The sequence below is a fragment of the Semicossyphus pulcher genome, unplaced genomic scaffold (assembly GCF_022749685.1).
Source record: "Semicossyphus pulcher isolate SPU_LCO1_2020_fin unplaced genomic scaffold, fSemPul1.0.p SCAF_21, whole genome shotgun sequence".
Taxonomy (NCBI): Eukaryota; Metazoa; Chordata; class Actinopteri; order Labriformes; family Labridae; genus Semicossyphus; species Semicossyphus pulcher.
In genome coordinates this window covers 49,756-76,160 of record NW_027211695.1, presented here as the reverse complement: position 1 = coordinate 76,160, position 26,405 = coordinate 49,756, and the positions used below count along the sequence as shown (strand labels likewise).

General features: G+C 41.3%; 1 protein-coding gene across 1 annotated transcript; it reads right to left on the bottom strand.

Moving 5' to 3' along the window:
* Positions 1 to 1,330: 1,330 nt before the first annotated feature.
* slc1a1 (solute carrier family 1 member 1) lies at positions 1,331 to 26,106 on the bottom strand. The gene is made up of 12 exons (XM_069671830.1): positions 25,931 to 26,106; positions 20,407 to 20,547; positions 17,896 to 17,988; positions 17,615 to 17,729; positions 15,912 to 15,954; positions 15,698 to 15,799; positions 8,504 to 8,688; positions 7,418 to 7,525; positions 6,342 to 6,464; positions 6,059 to 6,253; positions 4,752 to 4,886; positions 1,331 to 4,672 (listed from the first exon to the last, which is right to left on the bottom strand). The coding sequence occupies exons 1-12, from the start codon at positions 26,022 to 26,024 to the stop codon at positions 4,432 to 4,434; spliced, it is 1,575 nt and encodes a 524-aa protein (XP_069527931.1). The 5' UTR covers positions 26,025 to 26,106; the 3' UTR covers positions 1,331 to 4,431.
* Between the last annotated feature and the right edge of the window lie 299 nt (positions 26,107 to 26,405).

Sequence of the window (26,405 nt, the reverse complement as noted above, 5' to 3'; positions counted from 1 at the left end):
CTCCAAACCTGCAGCTCTTGTGGGCTGTTCCCGGTCTGCAGGGGTCAGGACCTACCAAAAGTGGTCCAAGGAAGGAAAACCTTATACATCATGTGGATGGCTGGGTGCATGTGCGTTGCTTACTTGGGGAAGACATGGCACCAGGATGCACTTTGGGAAGAAGGTGAGCCGGCGGAGGCAGTGTGATGCTTTGGGCAATGTTCTGCTGGGAAACCTTGGTTCCTGCCGTTCATGTGGATGTTACTTTGACACGTACCACCTACCTGAACATTGTTGCAGACCAAGTTCATGGAAACAGTATTCCCTAATGGCGGTGGCCTCTGTCAGCAGGATAATGCACCCTGCCACACTGCAGACATGGTTCAGGAGTGGTTTGAGGAACAAAAATTCAAGGTGTTGACTTGGCCTCCAGATTCACCAGATCTCAATCCAATGGAGCGTCTGTGGGATGTGCTGGACAAACAAGTCCGATCCATGGAGGCCCCACCTCGCAGCTTACAGGACTTAAAGGATCTGCTGCTCACGTCTTGGTGCCAGATACCTCAGCACACCTTCAGAGGTTCTGGTGGAGTCCATGCCTGGACGGGTCAGTGAAAAAAGGGGACCTACACAATATCAGGCAGGTGGTCATAATGTTATGGCTGATCGATGTATGTTATGTGTTTTTTTAAAATAACTGGATGGATTTTCTAGACTTTCAACAGTTTTTGTTGTTCTTGGTGGAGGATGCTGTTAATTTAATGGCTGTTGTGATTTTATCTTGACAAGATATGTCGCATGAATACCTCCTTAAAAACAAAAGCTGTGTATTCAGCATGGTTGTGTAGTTAATGTGTGGGCAGTAACATTGTTAAGGCGCTAAGATTCTGCATGCGTTGCTCTCTGAACTGAGGTGACAGTAATTGTTGGATTGTTTACAGGAGTTTTGGCAGTAATAGTTGGATGCGGTGCTCTTTACACTATGACTGTACGTACATTATATACATCGCACATCCTCTAAAATGCCAAACAAGAAGAGCTAGGTTTTAGGAACAACTAAAAACGGAAAGAAGTTGAAGTTTAAACCATTTTGTATCGTCTTGAAAAGGGTGTTTTAACAGAGAACCTTTGGATTATTTTGTCAAAGATCATATTCCCAATTTTAGAGCAGCTATTTTTGCATTTCATTGGCCCTCATCAGGAGAATGAACAACTCACTTTACCTAAAACTTGTGTATTTCTATAAAGAGAATTGCAATAAATGACCATGAACAATCTCGTTTTCCATATTTTATGGTGCACGATTAGTCGCTAGCTACCAAAAAGGAACGCAACAAAATCAGACCAAAAATGAGCAACTTTCTTTTATTTGCTTGCAGTTAAACATAATGTAGTACATGTTGATTCACATACTGTAGGTACTCAAGTAGTTGTTTGTACACAGAAGGGGTTGGTTGATGCCAGTGTGCTTTTGAAATGTAGAAAAGAACCTGATTTGCGACGGATTATCTGCATGTCAGTGTAGAATTACAAACAAGCAACTTCATTCACCCATGTTTTATTTCAAATGTGGCCCTTTTGGCAGTGTAGGGGCAACTAGACTTAGACTTAGACTGCATTAAAGACACAATGGATTTAGACCTCTTGGGTAAAACTAATGGAATGATCTTCTAACATGAAAGTCAAAGTAAGAAATTCATCAAAATATGGTTCTTCCCAGCATGTAGCATGTGAAATAACAACGGGACTGATTTATTACTCTGAACAAAGACACAGCATGTTCACCACTCCATGACCAATATCAAAACATCTGCGTGACACTTGGTTAAGTATAAAGCTGAAGTAGCATTTGCAGCTGCTAATTCTTCTATGCTAGGCAGCTACTAATATTGCAAAGTACTGAAACATTAGCTGTTTCTTTAGGAATTGTTTGTTACACCAAAAAAAAGTTTTTCTTTTGTGATTCAACTTAGACAATTGAAATAAGCAAGTCTTCCCTTCAAAGAATTTCTATAAGTAGCATTTGCGGTAGCTAACGGTTTACATAAACTTGGACACAAATGTTAAGTATTGAAACAGTAGCTGTTGTTTTTGGAGGCAGTACATTAAAACAAAGAAGATCTAACAGGTGTTTTTTATTGGATATTTACCAGGCTGGACCATTGAAAGTAGCATGTCTACCTAGCATGGATTTGTTATGATGCATGTTTGCAATGGCTAATTTTCTATAACAACCAAGTTACAAACATTGTTACACGATAGATGTTGTTTTTGGGCGAGTACTTAAACCAGACAAGACAAGATCCCACAGGTTTTCTGTTGGATATTTTCTAGGCTGGAACAATGAAGTTATCATGTCTGGCTTACTTTCCACGCCAACCAAGCTTCTAACAGTTCTAGTTTTCGGGACAGTGCTTTACGTAAACAAAAGACAATCTTGGAGGTGTTTTTGTGGACAATTTCCAAGCTGGTCAATGAAAATAAGCAAATGTACCAGGCAAGAATTTTTTACAACAAGCATTTGCAGTGGCTAACTTTCTGCGCACACCTAGCTACAGACAGTCGTGGGACAGTAACTGTTGTTTCTGGGGGAAAAACTTACAACTGTGTCTAATATATCTGTTGTAATTTTTACAGGTACCTAGCAAGGATTTTTTCCAGATAGCGTTTGCATTGGCTAATATTCTACACCAACAAAGCTAGTAACATGGTGAAGTACTGGCACGTAGGATGTGGTTTTGAAGGCAGTACCCTGCACAAACAAAAGAAAATCTTACAGGTGTGATTCTTAAAAGCTTGACAACTAAAATTAGCATGTCTCCTTAGCCGGGGAAATTTCCTACTTCAAATAGGAAACATTGCACAGTATGATCAGGCTGTAAACTACTGTGGCAGTTTCATTTTTACCAAAATCTGACCAACAAACTGCTAAGTCGAAGTTTGTAGTTATCTCGTATTGACAGAAGATCGTTTAGATGTGCCAGGTCTGTTCTTGTTAAATACATTTATCAAGTGATGGGTGAAATGATTGCCGTTGAGTTGTGTTGTAGTGGTTTGAAAGGTGTTTGGCTCAGACTCTAGAGATGGTGAAAAGTAAAATCAATCATAAAACAACCACTTTTACTTCAGCCAAGAAATAATGATATTGATTATTGGACTGATAACACTGGGACCAGCACAAGGAACACATGCTGCTCAAATGTACTGTATAGGAATAGCATAAAGAGTACAACAGAAAGCACTTCAGGGATACCAGTGTTGTTCCCCTACAACCTAGTCTCACTGCATGTCAAGGAATAGTCACAGTGAACCTTCCCTTTGTTGTCATTTGGCACAAATTTCAAACTAAACGATTTGAACTGGATTTATATTTTGTTCCTGCAAAACGACAACCTTTGCTGTCAGAGAGCCCTTCCTCTTTAAGACAGGAGACTGTTGTCATGTACCGTGTGAAACCAGAATGCAAGATTGACATTTAATTTAGCCCAAACATGGTCCAAACTTATCGCACATCTATGTCAAATCTGAGCCCTTGAGTCCACGCCACAGTGAAAATATGGAGGCAAGCGTCTTTCCATCATTTTCTAGTCTTGTTTGAGAGGATCTAAACTATGGAGTACTTTATTTGTTGTCTTATCCCCCACGCTGCCTAAACACAGATGCTATTTATGATCATTATACTTATAAATAAAAGCAATGAATGTTAGTTTGGTTCTGAAAAATGTCCTCAAAGTTCACAGTGATCAATGACTTCATAAGCCTCAGTTAACCACCTCCAGTCTCAGTGAAGTCTCCATATAAAATCTGCATGTTGCAGTCAGCGATTAGCATTTCTTTAACATATTGCTTCATGCAACTTGGTAAAAACTTTCTTTATATGTTTGGCACAGTTTAAACATACAGATAGATATACAAGCAGTGCATTATGGGACGTAGACATTCAACACAGCCACACAAAAAAGATAATTTAGACATATTAGAGAATAACTGTCTAATCAGGGAGTAAATAATGTACTAAAGTGATGTTTCACATCAGGATTACTGTTTTTGCTTTTACTTGTGTTAAATAGATTTTTATTTTTTGCAAAATAAACACACACGCCTCTGATACATCCTAAAAGAATGTCCTTGTGCACACACACACACAAACAGCTCTTCTTTTGAGTGCATCTTTGCACGAAAGAACACTCTAATTTAAAAGAAAACTTTTCTTCATCTTGGCACATTTTGAGTGTAAGAAGGAAGCACTTTAATCTAGTCGTGGTTGTAAATGTCCGACATGAAGCGTGATCATCTTGGGTAAGCTTAATGGAGGCTGCTATTGCTGATGTCTGAGCTCGGATGGGGCTGGTTGGATAGTTTTCCTCTCTCGTCATGGCGCTGATACATGATGGAAGGTTTCACATCCATAGCAGCGTGGCACTTTCTCTGCTCCTCTGAGCCAGCCAGAGGCTAAAACTGGGAGGTTTCAGTAAACGAGATTGCATCTGTCTTGTCAACGGTGAAGCCTCCGTTGACGTAGGATTTCTTCTCGCACTCTTCATCATCCAAAGTGGCTTCCAGAGCGAAGGGGTTGGCGACGTCCACGTCCGACGTCAGATCCATCCTCTCCAGTTCCCTCTTGGACAGTTTCTGGACGATTCCGGCTCCGTAAGCATCGCCAAGAACGTTGATCATAGTACGGAAACGGTCCCTGAAACACACCAACCAAAGTCAATCCACAGAGACGCCCCCACATTTAAAGTTTTTAGGTAGAAAAGTGAAAGACTTACAGGAGCCAATCCACAGCGACGATCAGAGTGACATCACTTGCAGGTAACCCAACAGCTGTTAGGACTATAACCATTGTGACAAGCCCAGCGTTAGGGACTCCTGCTGCTCCAATACTGGCAACTGTGGCTGTTATACTGAAACAAAGAGACACATTGTCATGATGAATATTCTTCATAATAACAACCGTAGATTTCTTGTAAGTCACTACTCTGAACTTGCTTGTGGATATAGAGCTTCAAAGCTTTGTAGAGAGGAAGTTCCGGTGGGAGGATGGGTTGGTGGAGCCTGTAACTTTAGTTTTCCATCAACAGTCTTTGATTTCTTTTAAAACACAACAGGCATTGACAATTATCTATTTAAGCACTGGTTCTAAGCCTCTAAATTCGTAGTCCCAAAGTTTAACTTGAAGGCTCGCAGTATGGGGATAAATCATGGTTGTGAAAAAAATAACGTCATTGGGCAAGGGTTCATCTGAATGTCAATTTATTATAGAAGTTTTATTATCTGCAGGCGTTGGATTTTTCTTTGCTAACCCTAATCAAAAGATCCACCCCTGGCTCCTAGGGTTTGCAAGTTAAATTGTCCTTAGGCAAGACACTGAACCCCAAATTGCTCCCAAAGGCATAGCAATTCATGTGTTAAAGTGTGTGAATGAATTAGATTAGATTCTAATGGGCTGGTTGGTTCCTTGCACGGCAGCCTCTGTCATCAATGTATGAATGTGTGCTTGAAGGGGAGAATGTGGCAGTTGTGAAAAGCACTTTGGCGCAATATAAGTGTCCATTACCATTAAACACACCAGAAACCCCGAAATATCCGCTGTCATCCCAAGAGGTCAAATGATCGTCAGACAATAAGTGATGGGTTTCAAGAGAGACCTGCATGATTCTCCGGACTTTGATTCTTCCCTGGTTTTACTGCCTCTCTTGTTTACCTCCCAGGTTTAACCTCAGCCTTGGCCTGACTTTTGGGTTAAAGATTTTTGGACTTTGGTCCTAACTAATTGTGTTTTCCGTGCCAGCACTGTTCCATAATGTTTAAAGTATCATTGTGTTACCGTGGTCTGAATGACTCATCAGACACCAAAGTCATAAACCTAAATTCCGGTTGTTAACCTGATTCATGACTTCAGGCCGTGTTTGTCTTTACCTTTGTTGTTTTACATGTTTTTGTTTTCTCATGTTTGTCAGACAAGGTGTAATTGGAGTCAGGAATTACAGGCAAACACAAGTTGTATTTTATAGTATCATAAATGTCTTTTTATAGTATTATTATTGTTGTTAGATGTCACTGAGTAACTACATACCTGATAGTAACAATCTGGCCCACATCTAGAGCATAGTCGTTCAGCTGGGCGATGAAGATGGCGGCCACCGCCTCATAGAGCGCTGTGCCGTCCATGTTGATGGTGGCTCCCACTGGGAGGACGAAGCGGGTGATACGCTTGTCGATGCGATTGTTTTCCTCGGCACATCTGAAGGTGACGGGCAGGGTGGCAGAGCTGGAAGACAAGGCAGTGGTTGGCTTTATGAAATATACAGCTATTTATATGCTTGGGCAGTGTATGTATGAGTAGTGTTGGTGCTGACCTGGAGGAGATCATGAGCGCTGTCACCAGGGCCTGAGCCATCCCCAGTGTGAATGTGAAGGGGTTCTTCCTCACGATGACGAAGTAGATGAGGGGCAGACAGATGGTGGAGTGGATAGCTAAACTGAGGGACAAAACAGACATTATTATAGAGCAATGTGACTGAAATTAATTCTGATATTTCTGAACCTCTGCCATATTTTACTTGACAATCAGCTTCAAACCATTTTGAAGCTGCTCGGTTAGATTGCAGCCAAGAATTGGGAGGTAATGGCTGCAATGTTAACCTTTGGGGCAAATGCAGCCAATCAAAATGCATCCATTTAAAGTTCTTGTTGTTTCCACTGACAGGCTCTGATTGTTATTCTAAGTGTGTGACAACATTACAGAAAGAATCCCTACAGAGATAGACCTTTTTGGTAAGGTAAGAACCTTCGTTTTAAATCAGAAACGGTTGCTACATTGTTCTCTTCAAAGCAACCAGACTCTATTTTAACAGAAGTAGCTGCTCTACTGCTGCCTTAATTGGTAAGTTGGTTTGTGTAATTGTGTGACTTTGAATGGTTAGTTTAGATGCGACACATTATTGTTGAAACACAACAGCACAAACTAATTGACTGATCAAGGCAGCGGTAGACCTGCAACTCAAAGTACAATTGTCAATGGAGTCTTGTGACTTTGAGGGGAGTGATGCTTAAACTTAAATTGCATCCACTGTAATTAATAGTCATAAAGCAATAATGCATAAAAAGGTTATTGGCACTGGTTCTGCTCAGAACATTTCAACAAAGTGTGCACATGTCGTCACAGGGACACTCAGAACCTTGGACTCACCCTGTGACCTAACTGGATGGGATTTACTGTACAGCCTTTATTGGTGTCACTTAGATTTAGAGGCATGAGCACAGCTTTCATTACTGCATCTGCAGGTTGAGCAGTTTTAAATGTCCTTGGCCCTTATCTGTGCCCACACAGAGCTCAGATTTTTACTGTATCACTGGAGGGAGAATCGGCCCAAATGTCGACCATAAATCCGGAGTCTGGAACAGGCGGATACAGAGTAATGGGACAGCTTACCCACTCAGCACCGTCACCATATATAGACCCATCTTCCTGAAGATCTCCCAGTCCTCCACCTCGATTATCTTAGCAGCAATTAGAAACAGGATTCCTACTGGCATGTAGCTGAAAAAGACATCAAGTTTAGTCCTTTTGGGTGTAGAAAGTTTAGTCCCTCAACAAAAAATATATCAACAACAATTTTAAGAAACAATTAATTATTTATGTCATTATATTAAAGCCAAAAAGGGCTCAAAAATTGAACAAAGTGGATATCTTTGGTTTTAAACTATTGGTCTGACAAATTTACCAATTATTCAGCACGACTTGGGGTAAAAAAGTATTTAAATATCAAATCTACCAAAGAAGAGTTTTGCGGCCTAGAGTTCCCATTTTAGCTTCAAACACTGGCTGGGTTTGGCATTCTCAAGTTTAATGAAGCTTCTCTTTTTTTCTGACTCTACAAAACACAAACGTCTCACAAGTAGCAGCGAACATCCAAATGGGTAAAGGGAAAGAGGGAGGTTTAATAGGTTTGGTAGCCTGTCAAGCTAGCTGATACAGCTCCAAGCTTCTCTTCACAAGAAGCAGTTTAGCTACAGCAAACAGCACAGTTTTATTTAAAGTAGCCAGCTTCCCAAAGTATAAAGTGAATATATAATGTGTAGGCCAATGGAAATGGCTAATTTGCTAATTGGTAATTTGATAAAAACAAACTTTATATAAAATGGTCTTCCTCTGTTCATAGAATATGTAGCCCACACCTGAGGCAGTTCATGAGATGCAATTAAGATTTAGTTAGGTTTAATTACTGCTTCCAAGAGCCCTCCAGAGAGTTGAAGCCATTTCCTAGAGTAAAGCAAAGATATCACTTTATCTTTGAGAAAGAAAAAAAAGAAGCGTTTCAAATTTGGTCAGTCGGGCTCAACCAGGCGAGGTTAAGGCCAAGTTCAGCTCTTAGTTCTGACTATGCAAAACCTCAACACATATTCTGCACAGGTACTCAAATATCCAATCACATAGAAGCTCCAAGTTTTCACTGCACCACATAGCTTTTAAATCTCTTTCGAAGCCTATACCCACAGATCAGCCTTTGATACGTACCACATGATGATCTGGACCAATTTCATGGTGGCTTCATTCAGAGCGTCAAAGAACTCCAGGAGGATTCGTCCCTTTTCGCCCATCTTCCCAATAACGAGGCCGAAAGCAACACAGAACACGATAAGCCCCAACACGTTGATTCCATCCGAGTACGTCCCGATGATTTTATAGTCCTTGGTTATATTCTGCCAAGAGAGGAAACAAGGAGGCGATTCATTCAGATAACCAGGACCAAGCCAGGAAGCTGCCTTCACGACCACATCAGCCGACTCTAAAGAGCCATTGATGAGCTGTGCTAATGTTTTCTACAGGATCACAGTCCAGTGACCCACGACCACTTATGACTCATTATTGGGTCCTGTGATGCATTTAGATCAGATGCTGGCCTCCAGGTGCAGAAACATGAAACATAAGGTGCAGCAGACGGATAAAACAAGGACACATTGTTGTCATGTGAAATTCAGAACCCCAACAGTAAATGGAAGTTCCCATCAGGAGAACTCGGTTGCAAATTCATCACATTCTTAGCCCTAGCCAGTCAAATACAGCAGCTTGGTCAGTGACCCTAAGCTTCAGAATATGAACATCTAGGTAGCATTACCGTCAGCTTTGAACATGCAGTTGATATATTGAAAATAATCTTGCAACATCCTGTTAGACTTTAAATACAGCAGTCAAGTTAGCCACAGTCTCAGAACAGATTGGCTAACATCTGACAGTGGGAGTGAGGGCCAATTTTTCAGTGCTTCCATTCTTGTCCATGTTTTAGACATTATTTACAGTTTATTTGTAACTAGTTGATGTGTTCTGTGATTGACTTATGGCCAATGTGTCGCCTCTATTCTGCTCTCCACATCGACTGCTTTCCTGCATGCAACCAAATTCCACAGCAAATAATTGGACAATACTTAACGGACTACAAACAGAAACCAGAACCTTCCTGAAACCAAAATCATCATCTCCCTTGCCTAGAAATTCTGCGTTAATATATATTTAGAGAAACACTGGATAGATTTGGCAAAATAAAGCTTATAAATGGTCTTCACATTTTTTTTTGAACAATATGTTTATTGACATTTTACTCAAAACACGAGTGTACAGTGTATAGTTATAAACTCACATAAGTGTACACCGACTCTTCCCGACTGCACTGACACACAAGTGATATACGCAAAACTTCAAACAAACAATTTTAAGTCAAAGGACAAAAAAGGAGAAATTAAATACATAAATACAAGATACAAATGAAAAAAATAAATAATAAAAATAAAATAAAATAAACCTCTCAGATAGTAACACAAAAATAGTACAACAAATTGATGTCTAATCAATCTTATTTAAAGGTAACTTCATCTTCTAAACTCTCATTAGCCTCATTAAGAGGTTTACATTAACCAGTACTCAAACCTCCTCTTCGTCCGCTAGCTCAACACCTTTCACAAACAAATCAAATGGTCCCCAAACCTTCTCAAATAGTTCTTGCTTCCCTCTTTGTATATATGTTATTTTTTCCAAAGGAAAAGTTATCAACATTTGCCTGACCCAGTATGTGACATTTGGTCTACTGGACTTCTTCCAAAACAATGCAATTGATTTTTTTGCATGCAAAAGACACATATCTATCATTATTTGTTCACTCTTGGTGTATTTGTGATTTTTGGGGTAAAGTCCTAAAATAAAGAAAACTGGGTTTATCACAAGATCTTTTGAGATAATCTTTTCTATTGCTTTTTTAATGTCTTCCCAAAAAGCTTTGACCTTACTGCATTGCCACACACAGTGGAATAGCGTCCCTTTTTCCTCCATACATTTTATACATAGATCAGGAATATTACTATTATATTTATTTAATTTAGCTGGTGTGATATAAGTTCTCATTGTCCATTTATACTGTAACAATCTCAATCTAGTGTTGACTGATTGGGAGTGAGCCTTTGTGCATATTGATCCCCAGTCCTCTGGGGAGATCTCTTTTCCCAGGTCCTTACTCCATAAGTTTTTTTTACAATCTGAATTTTCTGATGAGTTAGACATCAATACATCATACAGCTCTGAAATAGCACCTTTGCTTAAGCTGTCCTTAGACATCAATTTTTCCAAGCTGGATGTTAAGGGTTTAGTTATAAGACCCTTTTGACTTGTCCTGATAAAAGCTCTGAGTTGGAGAAATTTAAAAAAGTATTTTTTATCTATGTCATACTTATGTTTAATTTCTTCAAATGACATCATATTATCTGAATTGGGCAGATACAAGTCCTGAATCTTTTCTAATCCCTTTGATGCCCATGTTCTAAATACAGCGTCTGCTCTTCCTGGAGTAAAGTGTTGATTTCCCCACACAGGACTGTACTGAGACAATATTTTAGGTTCTTTAATACATTTTTTCACTTCAAACCACACCTTTATCATATTTTTAACAATTGGATTAGTAGTTCGTTTCATCAAATTCGACAGTGTATCTGAATATAAGTACAGGGGTAGAGGCAAACTTAAACCCTCCGATTCCATTTCTGTCCATTGTGGACTATCCCTTGTTGCAAAGTAAAACTTGATGGTCCTTAGTTGTACCGCCCAATAATACCAGGTTATATTTGGACTTTTTAAGCCCCCCTTACTATATGGTAAGTATAGAAGCGATAAGCGAACTCTGGCACGGTTATTAGCCCATATAAATTCTGTGAACAACCTTCTTATCTTCTGAAAAAAATCATCAGGTGGAGGTAGTGGAATATTCTGAAATACATACAATATTTTAGGGAGTATATTCATTTTTATAACATTTATTCTGCCAATCAAAGATAAAGGCAGGGAAATCCACCTATTAATTAATTTTGTTATTTCTTCCATCAAAGGCTCATAGTTAATTTTTACAGTCCAATCTAGTTTAGATCCAATTTGAATTCCTAAATATGTAAATTGATCTACCACTTTAAATTTAGAAGTTTCCGTAAGTGGGTTTTCCCTTTCCTTTTCATTGAGTAATAGAACTGAGGACTTAGTGTTATTAATTGTATATCCTGAGATGGCACCAAATGATTTTATTAACTGTAGAAGAGCAGGGATTGTTTTGTTAAGGTGCGAGATAAATAAGATAACGTCATCTGCATATAGGGAAAGTTTATGTTCTGTCTGGCCAGTTGTTATTCCCATTATTCCCGTATGCATCCGTACAGCTATAGCAAAAGGTTCGATCGCCAGAGTAAACAAAAGCGGGGACAAGGGGCACCCCTGACGGCATCCTCTTTTGATTGAGATCGGTTCTGATATATTTTTGTTTGTTAGTATTTCCGCCATAGGGTTAAGGTACAGTAGTTGAACCCACTTTATAAATTTGTTTCCATATCCAAATCGTTCCAAAGTGTTAAAAAGGTAGGACCATTCCACCTTATCAAAAGCCTTTTCGGCGTCTAGAGATAGGAGGGCCATATCTGAAGTGTCCTCCAAGCTTTGAATAATATTAAGGACCCTCCTAACATTGTGGAACCCTTGGCGACCGATGATAAACCCATTTTGATCTCTATGTATTACACTGGGTAATGTTTCTTGAAGCCGTCTTGCTAAGACTTTACACAGAATTTTGAGGTCAGAGTTTAGTAGACTTATTGGTCTCATATTTTCGCATCTATTGTTGGGCTTTCCTGGTTTTGGCAGTAATGTTATTAACGCACCAGTCATTGATTTGGGTAAACTACCATTACAAAATGCTTCCAAAAACATTTCTAATAATGGTTTAAGTAATTTTGTCTTAAATTTTTTATACAGGTCTATTGGGATTCCGTCTGGTCCTGCTGATTTTCCCGCTTTCATGCCGTCAATAGCAATACTTATTTCCTCTTCCTTAAGATCTGCCTCTAGCATCTCTGCAAATTCTTCAGAAATAGTTGGAATATCCAGTTTATCCAGAAATGTCTTTTGGGCCTGGGGGTCGTATTTGATTTGGGATTTATATAGATTTTCATAGTATTCCCTAAATTCCCTATTTAATTCAGCAGGATTTATTATTGTATCGCCATTATTGTTGATAATTGAAGTAATGTTTTTCCTTGTTTCAAACTGTTTGATCTGCCAGGCCAGAAGTTTGCCGGGTTTTTCCCCTTGCTCGTAGAATGTTTGGTTCAGCCTAAGCATACTGGATGCTGCCCTAGCTGCCGATAGTTTATTATATTGTGCTCTTAAGAGCAACAATTCTTTTTCTGCTTCCAGGGTTTTATTCCTAAATATCTGCTCTTGAAGAATTTGTATTCTGGATTCTAGTTGCTGTCTTTTCTGGCGTAACTCCCTAGATTTGGATGAAGTGTAACTTATTACATGCCCCCTCAAGAAGGCTTTGAAAGCATCCCACTTGACACATGCTGTTGTTTGTGTTGTATTATCCTTAAAATAATTATCTATTTCTGTTCCCACGTACTTTACAAAGTCATCATCTTGTAACCATTTCTGACTCAGAGTCCATCTAGATCGATCTCTAATAAGGTTCCCATCTGTGTATATCATACAGCACAGTCCGTGGTCTGATATTAATACACTGCCGTATGAACAATCCTGTATTTTTGAAACTAATGATGCAGAGATTAAAAAGTAGTCTATCCGTGAGTATGTCTGATAAGTACTTGAGTGACAGGAGTAGGCAACATCATTAGGTTTCAGGTGTCTCCAGATGTCTAACAGATTTAACTCTTTAATGAAATGATGAATGGTTGTTCTACTTCTATTATGAGTTTGATCAGTACCTGTAGATCTGTCCCTGACTGGATCTAGTGTACAGTTCCAGTCCCCAGCAATTATATACTCTCCTGGGAGGGATGCAAGTGTGAGAAATACATTTGTAAAAAAGCTGGGTTCATCTGTATTGGGGCCGTATATATTAACCAAATTCAAGTTTACTGAGAGCAGCGATCCCTGGACGATCAAATATCTACCAAATTTATCCTCGATTACATTAGAAACCTGAAAGGGCACTGAATGGTGGATTAGTGTCATAACTCCCCTTGCCTGTGTTGTAAATGATGCTGCATAGATGCTCCCCTGCCACCTCCTTCTAATTCTTACAATGTCCTCTTTTAAGGTGTGTGTTTCCTGCAGAAAAACAATTTTTGAATCGGTGTCTTTCAACTTATTCATAACCTGTTTAATTTTCTTAGTTTTTTGTAAACCTCTGCAATTCCAGGAGGTACATTTAAGTTCTACTTTTTGAGACATTCCGAATAATATACCATGAAGTACCCTTAATGAAAATGACATATCTGAGAGGATTAACACATTTAAACCCTAAAACATTCATTGAACACACTGAACAGTAGAAAAAAAATAACCCCATTCTCCCAACTAAATGGGAAGCCCCCCTAGATTTGCTTCCAGCTACTGTTGCGAACAGATCCCTGGATCAGTCCACTCAGCCTTCTCTCTGCCCTTGCTAACCTGCTCCGTTTTACTTCTATCTGAATAGTTACTCCTGAAAAAAGTGGTATATAAGTGCAAGCTCATAAATTGCCAATGTTAAAATACTGACCTTGTTGCAGCTTTTAATGGCAACATTTACTTAACGAACTTGTTTCGTATTACTTACGAAAATTACTAAAGAGTGAAAAATAAGATAGAGGGCAATGTTTGAGCGGAGTTCCATTAAAATAACAGAAATTATAGTATCTTTACTCTATTATTACACAGCCTGTCTTAGTGTGCAAACCCTCCTGCATCTGCAGCAGCTTAATCAAAAACATTCAAACTTAGTCTCCTGCTTTTTCAGGGTTTAACAGTGTGTGCTGCTTTATGTAACGACAAACATCCCTGACTGGAGTATGTTTTATAAACCTGTGCAAACATAATAAGCTACCAGTGTTCAAAATACTGATATACTGATGCCTTTAACTTTAGCATGTTAAGAAAGAATGTTAAGGAAGAAAAAAAAAAGAAACCCAGAGGATTTTCACGTTTTGTTAATTCCCCGTTTTAGTATCACAAATTATATTGTTTCACAGTCTGTTGTTGCACAATCCCTCTTACCGTGTGATCAACCTCACATCTGCAGGGATGTAAACACAAACATTCAGCTGACAGTCCTGTTGCTTCCTCTGTCTCAGGCTTCAACATTTACTCCTGCAGCTTCTTCCTTCACCTTGTTTATGAAGTGTTGCACCTCCGTCGGAGTGTTAAATGTGCGTGTTTGTTCCTTATAAGTTATCACCAGTTTGGCCGGGGGTATTATGCCGTGTCTGAGGCCCAGACTCCGCAGCTGCTGGCGCACCGAGTCGTACTGTCTCCGTTGTTTGTGCACTTCTGTGGCGAGGTCGTTGTAAAGACGCACCTGTTGGTTTTTGTAGAGGATGTCTTTCTTTGCCTTCGCTGCTTTTATCACTTCTATCTTCTGCTTGTAGTTCAGGAATCTCATTATCAACGTTCTCGGCGGAGTTTCGTTGTCTCTTCTCGGCCCGACCCGGTGCGCTCTCTCCATCACTATCGGGCACCGCAGGGGAGCCAAGTTCAGCACCTCCGGTAACCAGCCCTCCAGAAATGAGCAAGGGTCCGGGCCCTCGGCCCCCTCGGGCAAGTTCACCAGCCTCAGGTTATTCAGGCGCGATCTCGTTTCCATATCTACAACTTTATCCTCCAGAACTTTGTTTCTTTTCTTCAGTGCTTTAACCGTTTCTTGTAGCTCGGCGTGTTCGTCCTCCACGGTTGATAAACGCACCTCTGCTTGCGTTATCCTTTCGGTGCACTCCGCCAGTTCTTTTCTGTTTTCTTCAACGGCTTGCAGGATCCCATCAAGTCTAGTTGAGAACTCGGACTTCAAGCTGTGTATTGCCGCCAGTATCTCTGCTTTAGCTCCGGTTAGCTCGCTGCCGCTTTCCTCAGGAGTCTCCGTGCTCATGTTAGCCTCTTTGCTAGCTTGATTTTCCATGCTTTGCGCCCTGAAGTCAGTTAACTTCACTTGCGTCTGTATTTTCCCTCTATTTCTGCTCGGTTTTCCAAGATTTGACATCACCGCTTCAAGACCAAGGGTCGCCTACACTTTATAGCTGTAGTTCTATATTCTATATCAGGATTTTTTAGGATTTTTAGCAGAGCAGGGTTGAGCGTGACTTACTAGCTCGCGGTCATACCGGAAGTCTCTGGTCTTCACATTTGAAAGCATTGCGCTACTGTGCAAATGCAAACGGGTTAAGGTTGCTGACTGTTAATAATGTGCATACCTACCTCTACCACTGAGATGATCGTAGTTGTGAGAGGTGGAATCACGGTGGTGTTGGTGTTGGATGAAACTCTCGGAGGCTCCAGCTCTTTGCGCTTGGTCTTGTACTGGAATGTGATCAGAAGGCGGGTCACATGGGTCAGGTATAGGTTCCAATATCACTTAAATATGTGTATAAATTCAGACAGGAATGATTTATGGAAGTGCAGAGCGTCTTACCTGCTGAAAACACGCCTGAACCAGATTTTCAGGGAACATGTTTCTGTTGATGGAAGAGACAGGGTTGGGGATGATTGAGAGACACAGAAGATGTGTACTACAATCGTTTCTTGAGTCTCTGCAACGACTCTTTGAACCAGTATCCCTTTCCGACCAAAATTACCACGTTGACTTAGGTTTTTCAGACCTGTGAAGACCCGCTTATATTTTCTCTTTTCCCATTGCCAGTGAAGTATCCTCCTCTAAGCCTCTTTACTTCTGCGTCACCGTCTGATGTCACAAACGTGCCGGAGAGGGTTAGTAAACAGTGAAGATGTTACGGTGGTTAGGCTCTTATTGGATCTATTACTCATTCAGTCTCTTTATCAAACTCAGCGCCAACAAATTTGGAACGATTGTAACCTTTCCCATGAAGCAAAAAAGCTGGGTGTTAGCTGGTTTTTGACCAGTGGGAAAGGGAGGGCAGTTGTCCTTCATTCAAGAAATTGAAGGTTGGACATTTGAACCTCATAGGTTTGGAATTAAAGGCCACAGTATGCAACAAACAAAACACCTGTCAGATCATCTAGCAGAGCCTGAAAACTCCTTTCTGACAGCCACCTGTTTTCTACCTTTCTAACATGACTGTCACCATAAAAAGGTCTGTTAGATTTAGGCCCAAATACTCGGTTAGGTTCAGGAAACACATCATAGTGTGGGTTAAAATAATTACTTGTTTCAAAGTGGATTTCTCCTTCTCCTCGGTGTCCTGAGTCCTGCGTTGTTTGACCCATTGGCCTCAACCTCGAGCAGAATTTGTCACCTTTTTTAGGTGGAGCAAATGCTGAGAGAATCTAATTTTGCAGATTGGCCAACAATTAACTGGATAATAAATAACTTGTAAAGCACTGATTTTGGTAGGTATAAGTACGAACACTGAATGAGAACAGCCTGTTGAGCAACGTTTCATATCACAAACTTAGGTTACAGTCCCTTTCACTTATTCACTTTCAATATCTGAATGAATCAACTCTTCGTAGTTCTGAGGAATCGGTCGTATAACTATAACGTACAGCCACTTACGATCAGATTCTTTTAAATGGCTATGTTGTACAAATGTTTCTAATCAATTTGTAGATTTTACTGTTGCAGCAAAATTTCACTGCCTACCCCAATCTTGGTTCCCATCGGCTATAGTCTGACGACGATACAGCCTCTGAGGAGAACAGTGAGCATGCCAGGGCATGTAGCCGGCATTTAGGGTTAGCTAACCCTAACCCTAACCCCATCATGATGCAGATTACTAACAAATCAACATGAAGCTTTGTCAGGTCTGTCCTCAAGAGGAGAAGAAAACTTTAACATGACAAGTTTTTTGAACAGAGGTCGGAGCCATCATTTATGATGCATTCAAGGAAGTCAGGATATCTGAACGCCGAAAGGCTCAAGTTGAATTTTAGATCTAGAACAGATTGTTCTACAAATCCTTAATAGAGATTACTGCCTACCCCAAATCTACTCCCCTTGTTCCACTCCAGTCCAGTTGGTGGCAGTAATTTACCTCTAAGCTGGTTTGCCAACCGCCAATAAACACAAAAAAACTAGATACAAGATATAAACTTCCAATTTGTTTAGGTTTACAGTGAGAACCAGCCAGTCCAACACAAGGGAACAGAGCCATTACAACAGAGCAGTAATTCCGATGACTAGTTCTCGGAAGTCACCTGACGAGGTCCAGGAGCGTGTCGACTGTCGTGACGTTGGGCGTGGTCCCGGCTCTGTCGATGTGCTCAGCTGTCTGAGAGACTCCTGGTTTGATGGTCATCACCAGGATAATACCTGCAAATGAGTACACCACTCAACAATAAGTTGATTATAATGTAACTGTATTACCACTTTAATATAACACCTTTTGAGGGCCTTAACCACATAGTAACTGAAATAAATTAATAACAATCAGTGTCCATAGAAGAAAAGCAAGGCAGGAGGGACAACATGAACTCACCGAGAATGACTGCAATGATGGTCGTGGAGAAGTAATAGATGACAGCTCGCAGACCGATCTTTCCTGAGACTTCAGAGTCCAGGGCTGCAACACCTGAGGACAAAAAGCACGACAGAAATCCAAACAATCAGCTCGTCCTAACAGGTGTCGAACGACCTGTAGCAAAACCTTACACATATAACCACAGCAGGCCTCCCTGTATTTAATAATGAGTTGTAATACACAGTGAGACATGATGGTACCCAGGTGGGAAAAACTCCGGGGAAAGTCAGGTGGAAAAAACTCATCCTGAGCAACCAATGTAAGAAGTGTTTTCATGGATGAACAGTGGAACGAATGCACAACACAATCAACAAACAACACAGTCAGGTCTCATAATGAAGATCAAGCTAAAGCCTCAGTGAAATGTTCTTCTTCTGCAGGCCTGAGTCCTCTCAGGAGGGAGCGCTGGCATGCTGCTGTGTACCAGGTGAAGGGATTAGTCAGAGAGGAGGTAATGTAGCACCTGCAGTTATCCTTCAGTCTACTTTGTGAATGGTTCCTTCACTCAATTTTTCTTATCTCTACACAGCAGGACTCAGACTTAACCTGACAGATGTTATCCTACCATCACTGTGTACATACAAGCTAAACTCTGCAGATCTGGACACAACAGTAGAGATTACCATCATCTTTTTATGTACATTTACATACAAATATCTTACTTTGACACAGGTAGCTTGTTTTGCCTCAGAAGGTTGTGACAAATAGTGGTGAAACTTGCACGTTCAGTGACAGTATTTAAAGGGTTAGGGTTAGGGTTAGCCAACGTCGTAGCCAAAACCCACGTCCTTCATTCTTTTTCTGTTCTACAGCCTCCGCTCGTGGCGGCTGTGGTATGGCTGATGTCAGGAAAAGGTCATTGTTCTTGCACATTAACCATGGTTGAGTTGTGGTTAAGATTGGGCATCTAATACACTTTAGGTTAGGGAAAGACTGGGACGGACCAATACTGCACATTTGTCTCTTAGAAATATGGCTGCACTGCAGAAACACTGCCAAAGAAAGCCAGTTAGGATCTTTTAGAAAGTCAGGTGAGGTAGTAATAGTATCATGACATTATACTGTATATGTAACGTGACATGAGGACATTTTTAACCCAAGTCTCAATCCCTCTGCTAAAAGTAGCTTTGGGACTTAAATCTATCCAATCATCCAAATCATTTCACAAGGTTGATTACATGTTAGAAAGGCTAAAGGTTTCCAAAAGTCAGATGCATCACACACACACACACCCTCCTAACCTCTACACTTTTCACATTATCTTCTGCATGGGCACCAAGAGTTTGCATGAACCCAGGCATGTTGCACTCAATAATAACCGGTGATGCTCCTGGCAAGTTTGTCAATGTCTGAGCCTAACCAATCACAGCAACGTTGCAGCAACCTGCATCGACAGGTCGGGTCAGTTATGCTGTATGCTAGTTGAGCTAAAGTGAGGAGTTTGGTGCTGTTAGCCTGTTTAGCCAGATTTATGATGGACAGTAAAGGGGGCCAGGCCGAGAAAAAGCAGAAATCATACTATTTCCACGGGGTGTGGGAAAGCGAGTTTTTATTCACGAATGTGAAGAACAAGTTTGTGTGCCTCATCTGTGGTGCCAACGTTCAGTGGATAAAGGAATCAACATGGGCTGCCACCAAAAGTTACAGTGATGTGATGCAAGTAGCTCTTGGCCACTTTCATGTTTTCAAAGTAGCTCCCCTGTGTTAGACCATCCCACCACAGTAAAGTTGCGTGCGAGCAGAAACGGATTTTGTCTCTCATTGCTGGCTGTCAGAACCAAGTCCAACTCAATGCATAGTCAATATAGGCAGTCTCTTGAATGTAGCCCTGGGTACAATGTTAAATAGAAGCCTACTTCCATATTGACACCTTCTTTGAGTGATAACAAAGAGTGCATACAAATTGCATCAAAACAGACCATTTTATAAAAAGAAAAACCTTGGGGAGAATCTCCCGTCCTGCCTACTGGGGTCTAAGGCTCCACAATGTCTTCACACTTTGTGGTAACCTCGATCATTATTGGGATAACTGTTGCAAAATAGCATGCAATACATAAAAAAATGATATTGTGCGGCAGAACAAATTATTTTATACCATTTGCAGTGTTGGGCATCAAACCCCAAACCTGCCTATAGGCCACCAAAATAGCCCTGCTCATGTCCTACCCTAGAACCCCCATACTTTTACAATCACTGCTCCACCCCTGCATGGAACGTAAAGCTGAAACAGCTGCTTAATGGTACCTAAAACCTGGATGCTAAGCTGGCACTATGTTGTATGTCTGTTTGTGACAACAAAGGTGACTGTAACAAGGAATCAGTGTTTGACGAACTACAGATAAGAAGGCTTTGGACATTCGAAGGATTATACTTGCGTACAGTCGCTCATACGAACTGTTGTATGAGGACATAGTCATATTTTTCCATGACACCAGAGAGTTTAACTAGTAATGTTCATGTGTCAGTTACCTGTTATCATGCTTGAAATGATGAGCGGGAGGATGACAAGCTTCAGCATCCTCATCAAGATCTCTCCTGGGAAGCCAAAGTACTGTTTGTGCAGATGTGAGAGGGAGGCATACTCTCTGACCACGACACCCAAACTGATCCCTGAAACAGCAGGAGAAGACAGAGTGAAAACACACACAGCAGGACAATATAATGGCTGCAGATATACAAAGACAAACCCAATGTTACTGCATTTTAAAGAACATTCACGTTGGGGTTATGTCTGTAAAACGAATGCAGAGTTTGCGTTTTCATCTGTACAGAATTCACGAGGCTCAACACACACTGGTCCATATTTTCCAGCTATAAACCTTGCATGTATTCCACTCAGTGATTTCATATACTCATCTGTGTTATCACATTTACCAGACCCCCGTTAAAGATGCTTGTAAAACACATCGATGATTCAGCAAACTGTATGCAGATGAAGAATGTATTTAAGTACATTTACGCAGGTATTTCCGTTTTTCTTTTCAGGTTACAAATTATTATTATTTCCTTCCTGTCCTGTAAAAAAAAACATGAATGTCCAAATTTGACGATTGCAGATTTAATTTTTAAACTAATAAACTGACGGATTTAATGTTCCTCTATGTGCTGACACAACCTCTAGCTGCAAAATGCATCGTGAAAAACTAAGAAATTGCTGTTTTTCTGAGCCTGTTTGGACAGAATATTATGTTCTTACACATGATGCATGCTTTGAATTTGTTTCTTTTAGTACGGAACATTCAGTTAGAAGATCTTAAACATCTAAAGCAACAAAAGGCAGCATACATGTTCATGCAGCTATAAGATTAGCCAAAAAACATTAGGTAGATCAGTGCTACTTCACTCAGGTAAAGGATCTGAAAGTTCTGCATCCATCACAACAACACAGACACAGCTGTTCATTGGCCTCTGATGCTAACTCTAAGGTAAAGGCTAGCAACCTGTCGCTACTTCGCTATCTGTTCATCCTGCCTTTCTGCAACTGTGCATGTGCAGCTTTAACCAGTGTGGAAGGAACACAAGACCTCTCATTCATTCTTCTTCCTTAATACTAATTTCAGTGCCAACGTATCATTGGCCAGATCCTTCGTTGGCTTCGGTAAGGATTTAGCCTCTGTGAACTTCTCAGTACACTTCATTGTGACCTTTACCCTGCGTTAGAATACGTATGTTTTCATGATCAGTGGGCTGAGAGGAAACGGACTGTTGTCTGCCCTGGATACAACTCTGTACTTTACAGGGATTACATCAAATATACACACACAATTAGCCATGACATAATGACCACTGGTCGAGAGAATAACATTGATTATCTCATTACAATGGCTCCTGGCGGTGGGTGGAGCATGTTAGGAACACAACTCTCAAAGTTGTTGTGTTGGTAGCAGGAAAAATGGGCAATGGTAAGAATGTGAGCGACTTTGACAAGGACCAAATTATGATGGCTAAACGACTGGGTCAGAGCTCCAGACCTGCAGCTCTTGTGGGGTGTTCCCGGTCTGCAGGGGTCAGGACCTACCAAAAGTGGTCCAAGGAAGGAAAACCGGTGATGCTCATTGATACTAGTTGGGAGTGAAGGCTGGCCTGTGTGGTCCGATCCAACAGAAGAGCTACTGAAGCTCAAACTGCTGAAAAAGTTCACACTGGTTCTGATAGAAAGGTGTCAGAACACACAGAGCATCACAGTTTGGTGAGTATGGGGCTGCGTAGCTGCAGACCGGTCAGGGTGCCCATGATGACCCGTCCACCACCAAAAGCGCCTACAATGGTCATGTGAGCATCAGAACTGGACCACAGAGCGATGGAAGAAGGTGGCCTGGTGCTTCGCTTACCTGGGGAAGACATGGCACCAGGATGCACTATGGGAAGAAGGCGAGCTGGCGGAGGCAGTGTGATGCTTTGGGCAATGTTCTGCTGGGAAACCTTGGGTCCTGCCGTTCATGTGGATGTTACTTTGACACGTACCACCTACCTGAACATTGATGCAGGTCATGGAAACAGTATTCCCTAATGGCGGTGGCCTCTGTCAGCAGGATAATGCGCCCTGCCACACTGCAGACATTGTTCAGGAATGGTTTGAGGAAAGATAAGTTCAAGGTGTTGACTTGGCAATCCAATGGAACATCTGTGGGATGGGTTGGCCGACTTCATAGTAGTAATTTTGACCTTTAACCTGCCTTAATATATGAAGGTTTCCTGGCTCTGTCTCATTTTAAAACCTTGCTAGAGTCCCCTCCATATTTAAGAGAAAATATCCATGTCACATTGCCTGTAGATGGCGCACATCATCGTGTTATCACCGAAGGTCTACACTGCTGTTCTTGCACAGGCTGCAGGTCTGAACTCTGCTGGCTCTGATTTGGATGGTGACCCTGTCTGTTCTCCTTCAGTTTACAGCTGCAGTTATAATGCCTGCAGTTATGTAAGAAAGACTCACTTTAAGATTTTACATCATCACCAGACAGTGGGCCGTTTCCTCTCAGCCCACTGATGATGTTTTGTAACCTTGAACTGAGCCAAGTTAAAAACAGTGACAGTGAGCTGGAAGAGATGTGGACCTCAGGGGAACTTTGCCTGTCTGTCTTGTGACCAAGCGAGTAGAAATAACAGACCTTACAGCCTAAGTACTTGTCCTGTCCTCCCTGCATGAGAGAGAAATGATGCTTCCTCTTTGAATTTTGGATTCAAAACTTTGTGCTTCATTCATCCTCAAGCCTGCAGCCACATGAGCTGAAAATATTGTGATTTAGTCATACAAATTGCAAATGAATAACCTCAAATTCAACCTATTAACATGTGTCGATCCTGGGACGTTTAGGGACCGGTCGCCCAAAGTGCAAAGCTGATAGTCCAGCCTCTGTTGCTGCAGGTGCATGCTAATGCTACGTGTTTTCTGCTTTTATTCTAATGTTTTCTATTTTAACAGATGAGTTAGGGTTGGTGACCAGCCAGTGATTAGGATGGATGATGACAGAAAGAAAATGAAATGTTTGCAGGATGAGAAGTAAACGTATGGGATGCAGTGGAAAAGCTGCGGCTGTTGTCTGGCTCTGATGAAATGCTGACAGTGCTGCTGTAAACAAATTCACTTCTTAATATAATGATTTAATGGTTTTACATTATAAAAAGATTATCTACCTAAAACTCAGAGAAACCACAGCTTCCTCGGTGCTGAAGGCAATGTGTGAATAAGAAACTGAAGTATCTCATTTGTGCTAATACTTTAGTTTAAAGTGATAATTAAAGGAAGAGTTCAACATTTTATTTGCTCTCTTTCTGAGAGTGAGATGAGAGGATAATGTCATGTCTGTTTACAGAGCTACAGTTAGGACAGTTAGCCTAGCTTAGCATAAAGAGTGGAAGCAGGGGGAAAGAGCTAGCCTGGCTCTGTCCTAAGTTTAAAAATACATCTACTTACACCTCTCACTTCAGGTTTTTCTGGAAGAGTTTCTGTAGCTGAATGTGGTGACTCGCTGCAGTCCTGTGAAAACCAGCGCTCACCACTTGTCAATGCGCTTTAGCCAAAGAGGAAGCACAGAGTCGCTGGGTGTATGGATACACTGTCCTTTTTAAGGACTTAAGGACTTTATGCTAAGCCAAGCTAGTTAGCCCTGGATGCAACTCTGTACTTTGCAGAGACTACATCATAACCTTCAGACCCGGCGCTGTGGGCGCGCATTTAGGGGCCAGGCCCCTCCTGGATGACCTCTGTGCCCCCCCCTCCTGCATCTTGTCCCCTCCCCTTTCCTCCAGTTGCTGAGCGTGAGGCGAATTATTCATTTATTTAATTTTTACTACCATTACAGTCACAGGTTGCATTAGACTTTTTCATTTTGACAGACAGGGTCGTAAACACTCCGTCATAATGTGGATTTACCTGTCATTTTAGTTTTAATGATAAGGACTCATGGCCAAATTAATTGCATTAAAATTTTAAAACAACTCGTTCACAAATAACATGAATATAAATCTTAGAGATGATGTATTTATAAGGACACAGTGGAGAGAAAAGATGAACAGACATCGATCCTGCGGTCACGTGTCGACACCACATAAAACAGCCATGTGATCGAGCAGCAACAATAAGTAAAGAAACATTTACAGCAGATCTTTCTGAGATGGTCAGCACACAGAACTTTGGTAAACAGATCCTGTCCGTCTGGAGATTTAAATAATCACAATAATCAAAGTTACGCTGCTGTACAGTGCAGTTTATCGTACAGGGACCTGTGTGAGTTCTGCGTGTGCAGGGGCATGGTGTAAGAAAAGAGGTTGTGGTGGCATCACTTAGCACCATGCGCCTTAGACCGTGCGTTTTAGATCGTGTAAATAGGGCCCAATAGCTAATTAATTGTGCACACTTACCAACAGCTGGACAGCGTGTCTATTCAAAGCACCGATTTATTGTGCCCCTCCCCCTCCTAGTAATGCTGACGCCGGGTCTGATAACCTTATCGGTGGTTTGTGCAACAGCTTTTTGCAACTGATACTTGCATTTATAAATAGGTGGCGACCTCTAGTGGCTGTAGCAATCATAACGGGAAAATAGGCAGAAGTCAGGTGACATCGTATATAAATCTATGTACGTATGTAACGCACGTTAAGGTAGTTATTGTACCTAACTAGCATACTTATTTTAATACCTTTTTTTCTAAACCTAGCCGAGCTGTTTCAGTGCCTTAACCTAACCTAACTCACATTTCACCACATTATCCTCTGAGATATACCTCCTCGTCTGGTACAAATATGTATAATATATATATATATATACTATATATTATTTATATATATATATATATATATATATAAATAATATATAGGTACATGAACGTGTTGCCTGCCAAGATTACAGACGCTAATCTAGGAAACATTGTGGGTCTTATTAGAGGGAAGGAACAAGCAAACAAGCTTACAGACATGAGACAGATATTTATCTCAGCTTAATCTCAGAAAGAAAGCTTATTTGCATATTCACCACTTTGTTGAAGTATGCAAGCAAATGCTTCTAACTCTGTCTGTATGAACCAACAGGAAATGCAGCTAAATGTGACCTGACAAAAATCTACATCTGATAAACAAGCACCTGCTGATATCTGGCACTTTACATCCTGTGTGCTGAGGCTCCTCGCAGCCCAGCATCAACTGTCCCTTCAGTCTGGTCACGTTTGACTGAGACACATCCAGACACAAGAGGAGAGGACAGAGGCTATCGCACTCTGCACCCAGCCTGCATCTACATCACTCTTCTGTTAACTATAATGAGCATATATAATGCATGTACAGCTTAACACACGTTTACTGTTGCAGTTTAGTCCAGCAGAGCAATGCTGATGCAGAGAGGATGATTTATTCACCAGTGACAGCAGCTGAAAGCAGCACTGAATGGTAATACAGAAAAGGAAGGGATGCACATATGAAGCAGTGAGGATGAATCAGTGAAATAAAAGCGCCTCATTCTCTCAGCACACACCAGCAGGCGTTCGTGTCTACATACCGAGCAGCACGGATATAACGGTGGCAATCAGCAGCCAGTTCCTCCTCAGCAAGCCTTTGAAATTCACGCCTCGTCGCTCTTTGTTCCCCATCATGTCCACGGTGTTGCTCTTTCTCCAAAAAGGGGAGAAACGACAACAAAGGCCCCCGTGGAGACACAAAGGAGTCCTGCAGCGGTCAGAGTGTCAGGAGCAGACGACGCAGAAGAGGAGGAGGAGGAGGATGGAGGAGCCGCGGTGCTTCAGCAGAGGATGCAGCCGTCAGACGCTGCTGAGGGCAGGCGGTGTGTGAGGGAGGGAGTGTGTGTGCTGGAGAGGGAGGGAGGGAGACCGTCTCCTTCTCCCTCCTCCTCCTCCACCCTTCCCCCACGCACACAAGGTGTCTCTGACATTTCCTTGTTTTTATGAGTGACACTGGCCTGTGTTGTAGGCAGGTGTAGGAAGAGGAGGTAAGAGCTGAATTAAAGGAATATTCCG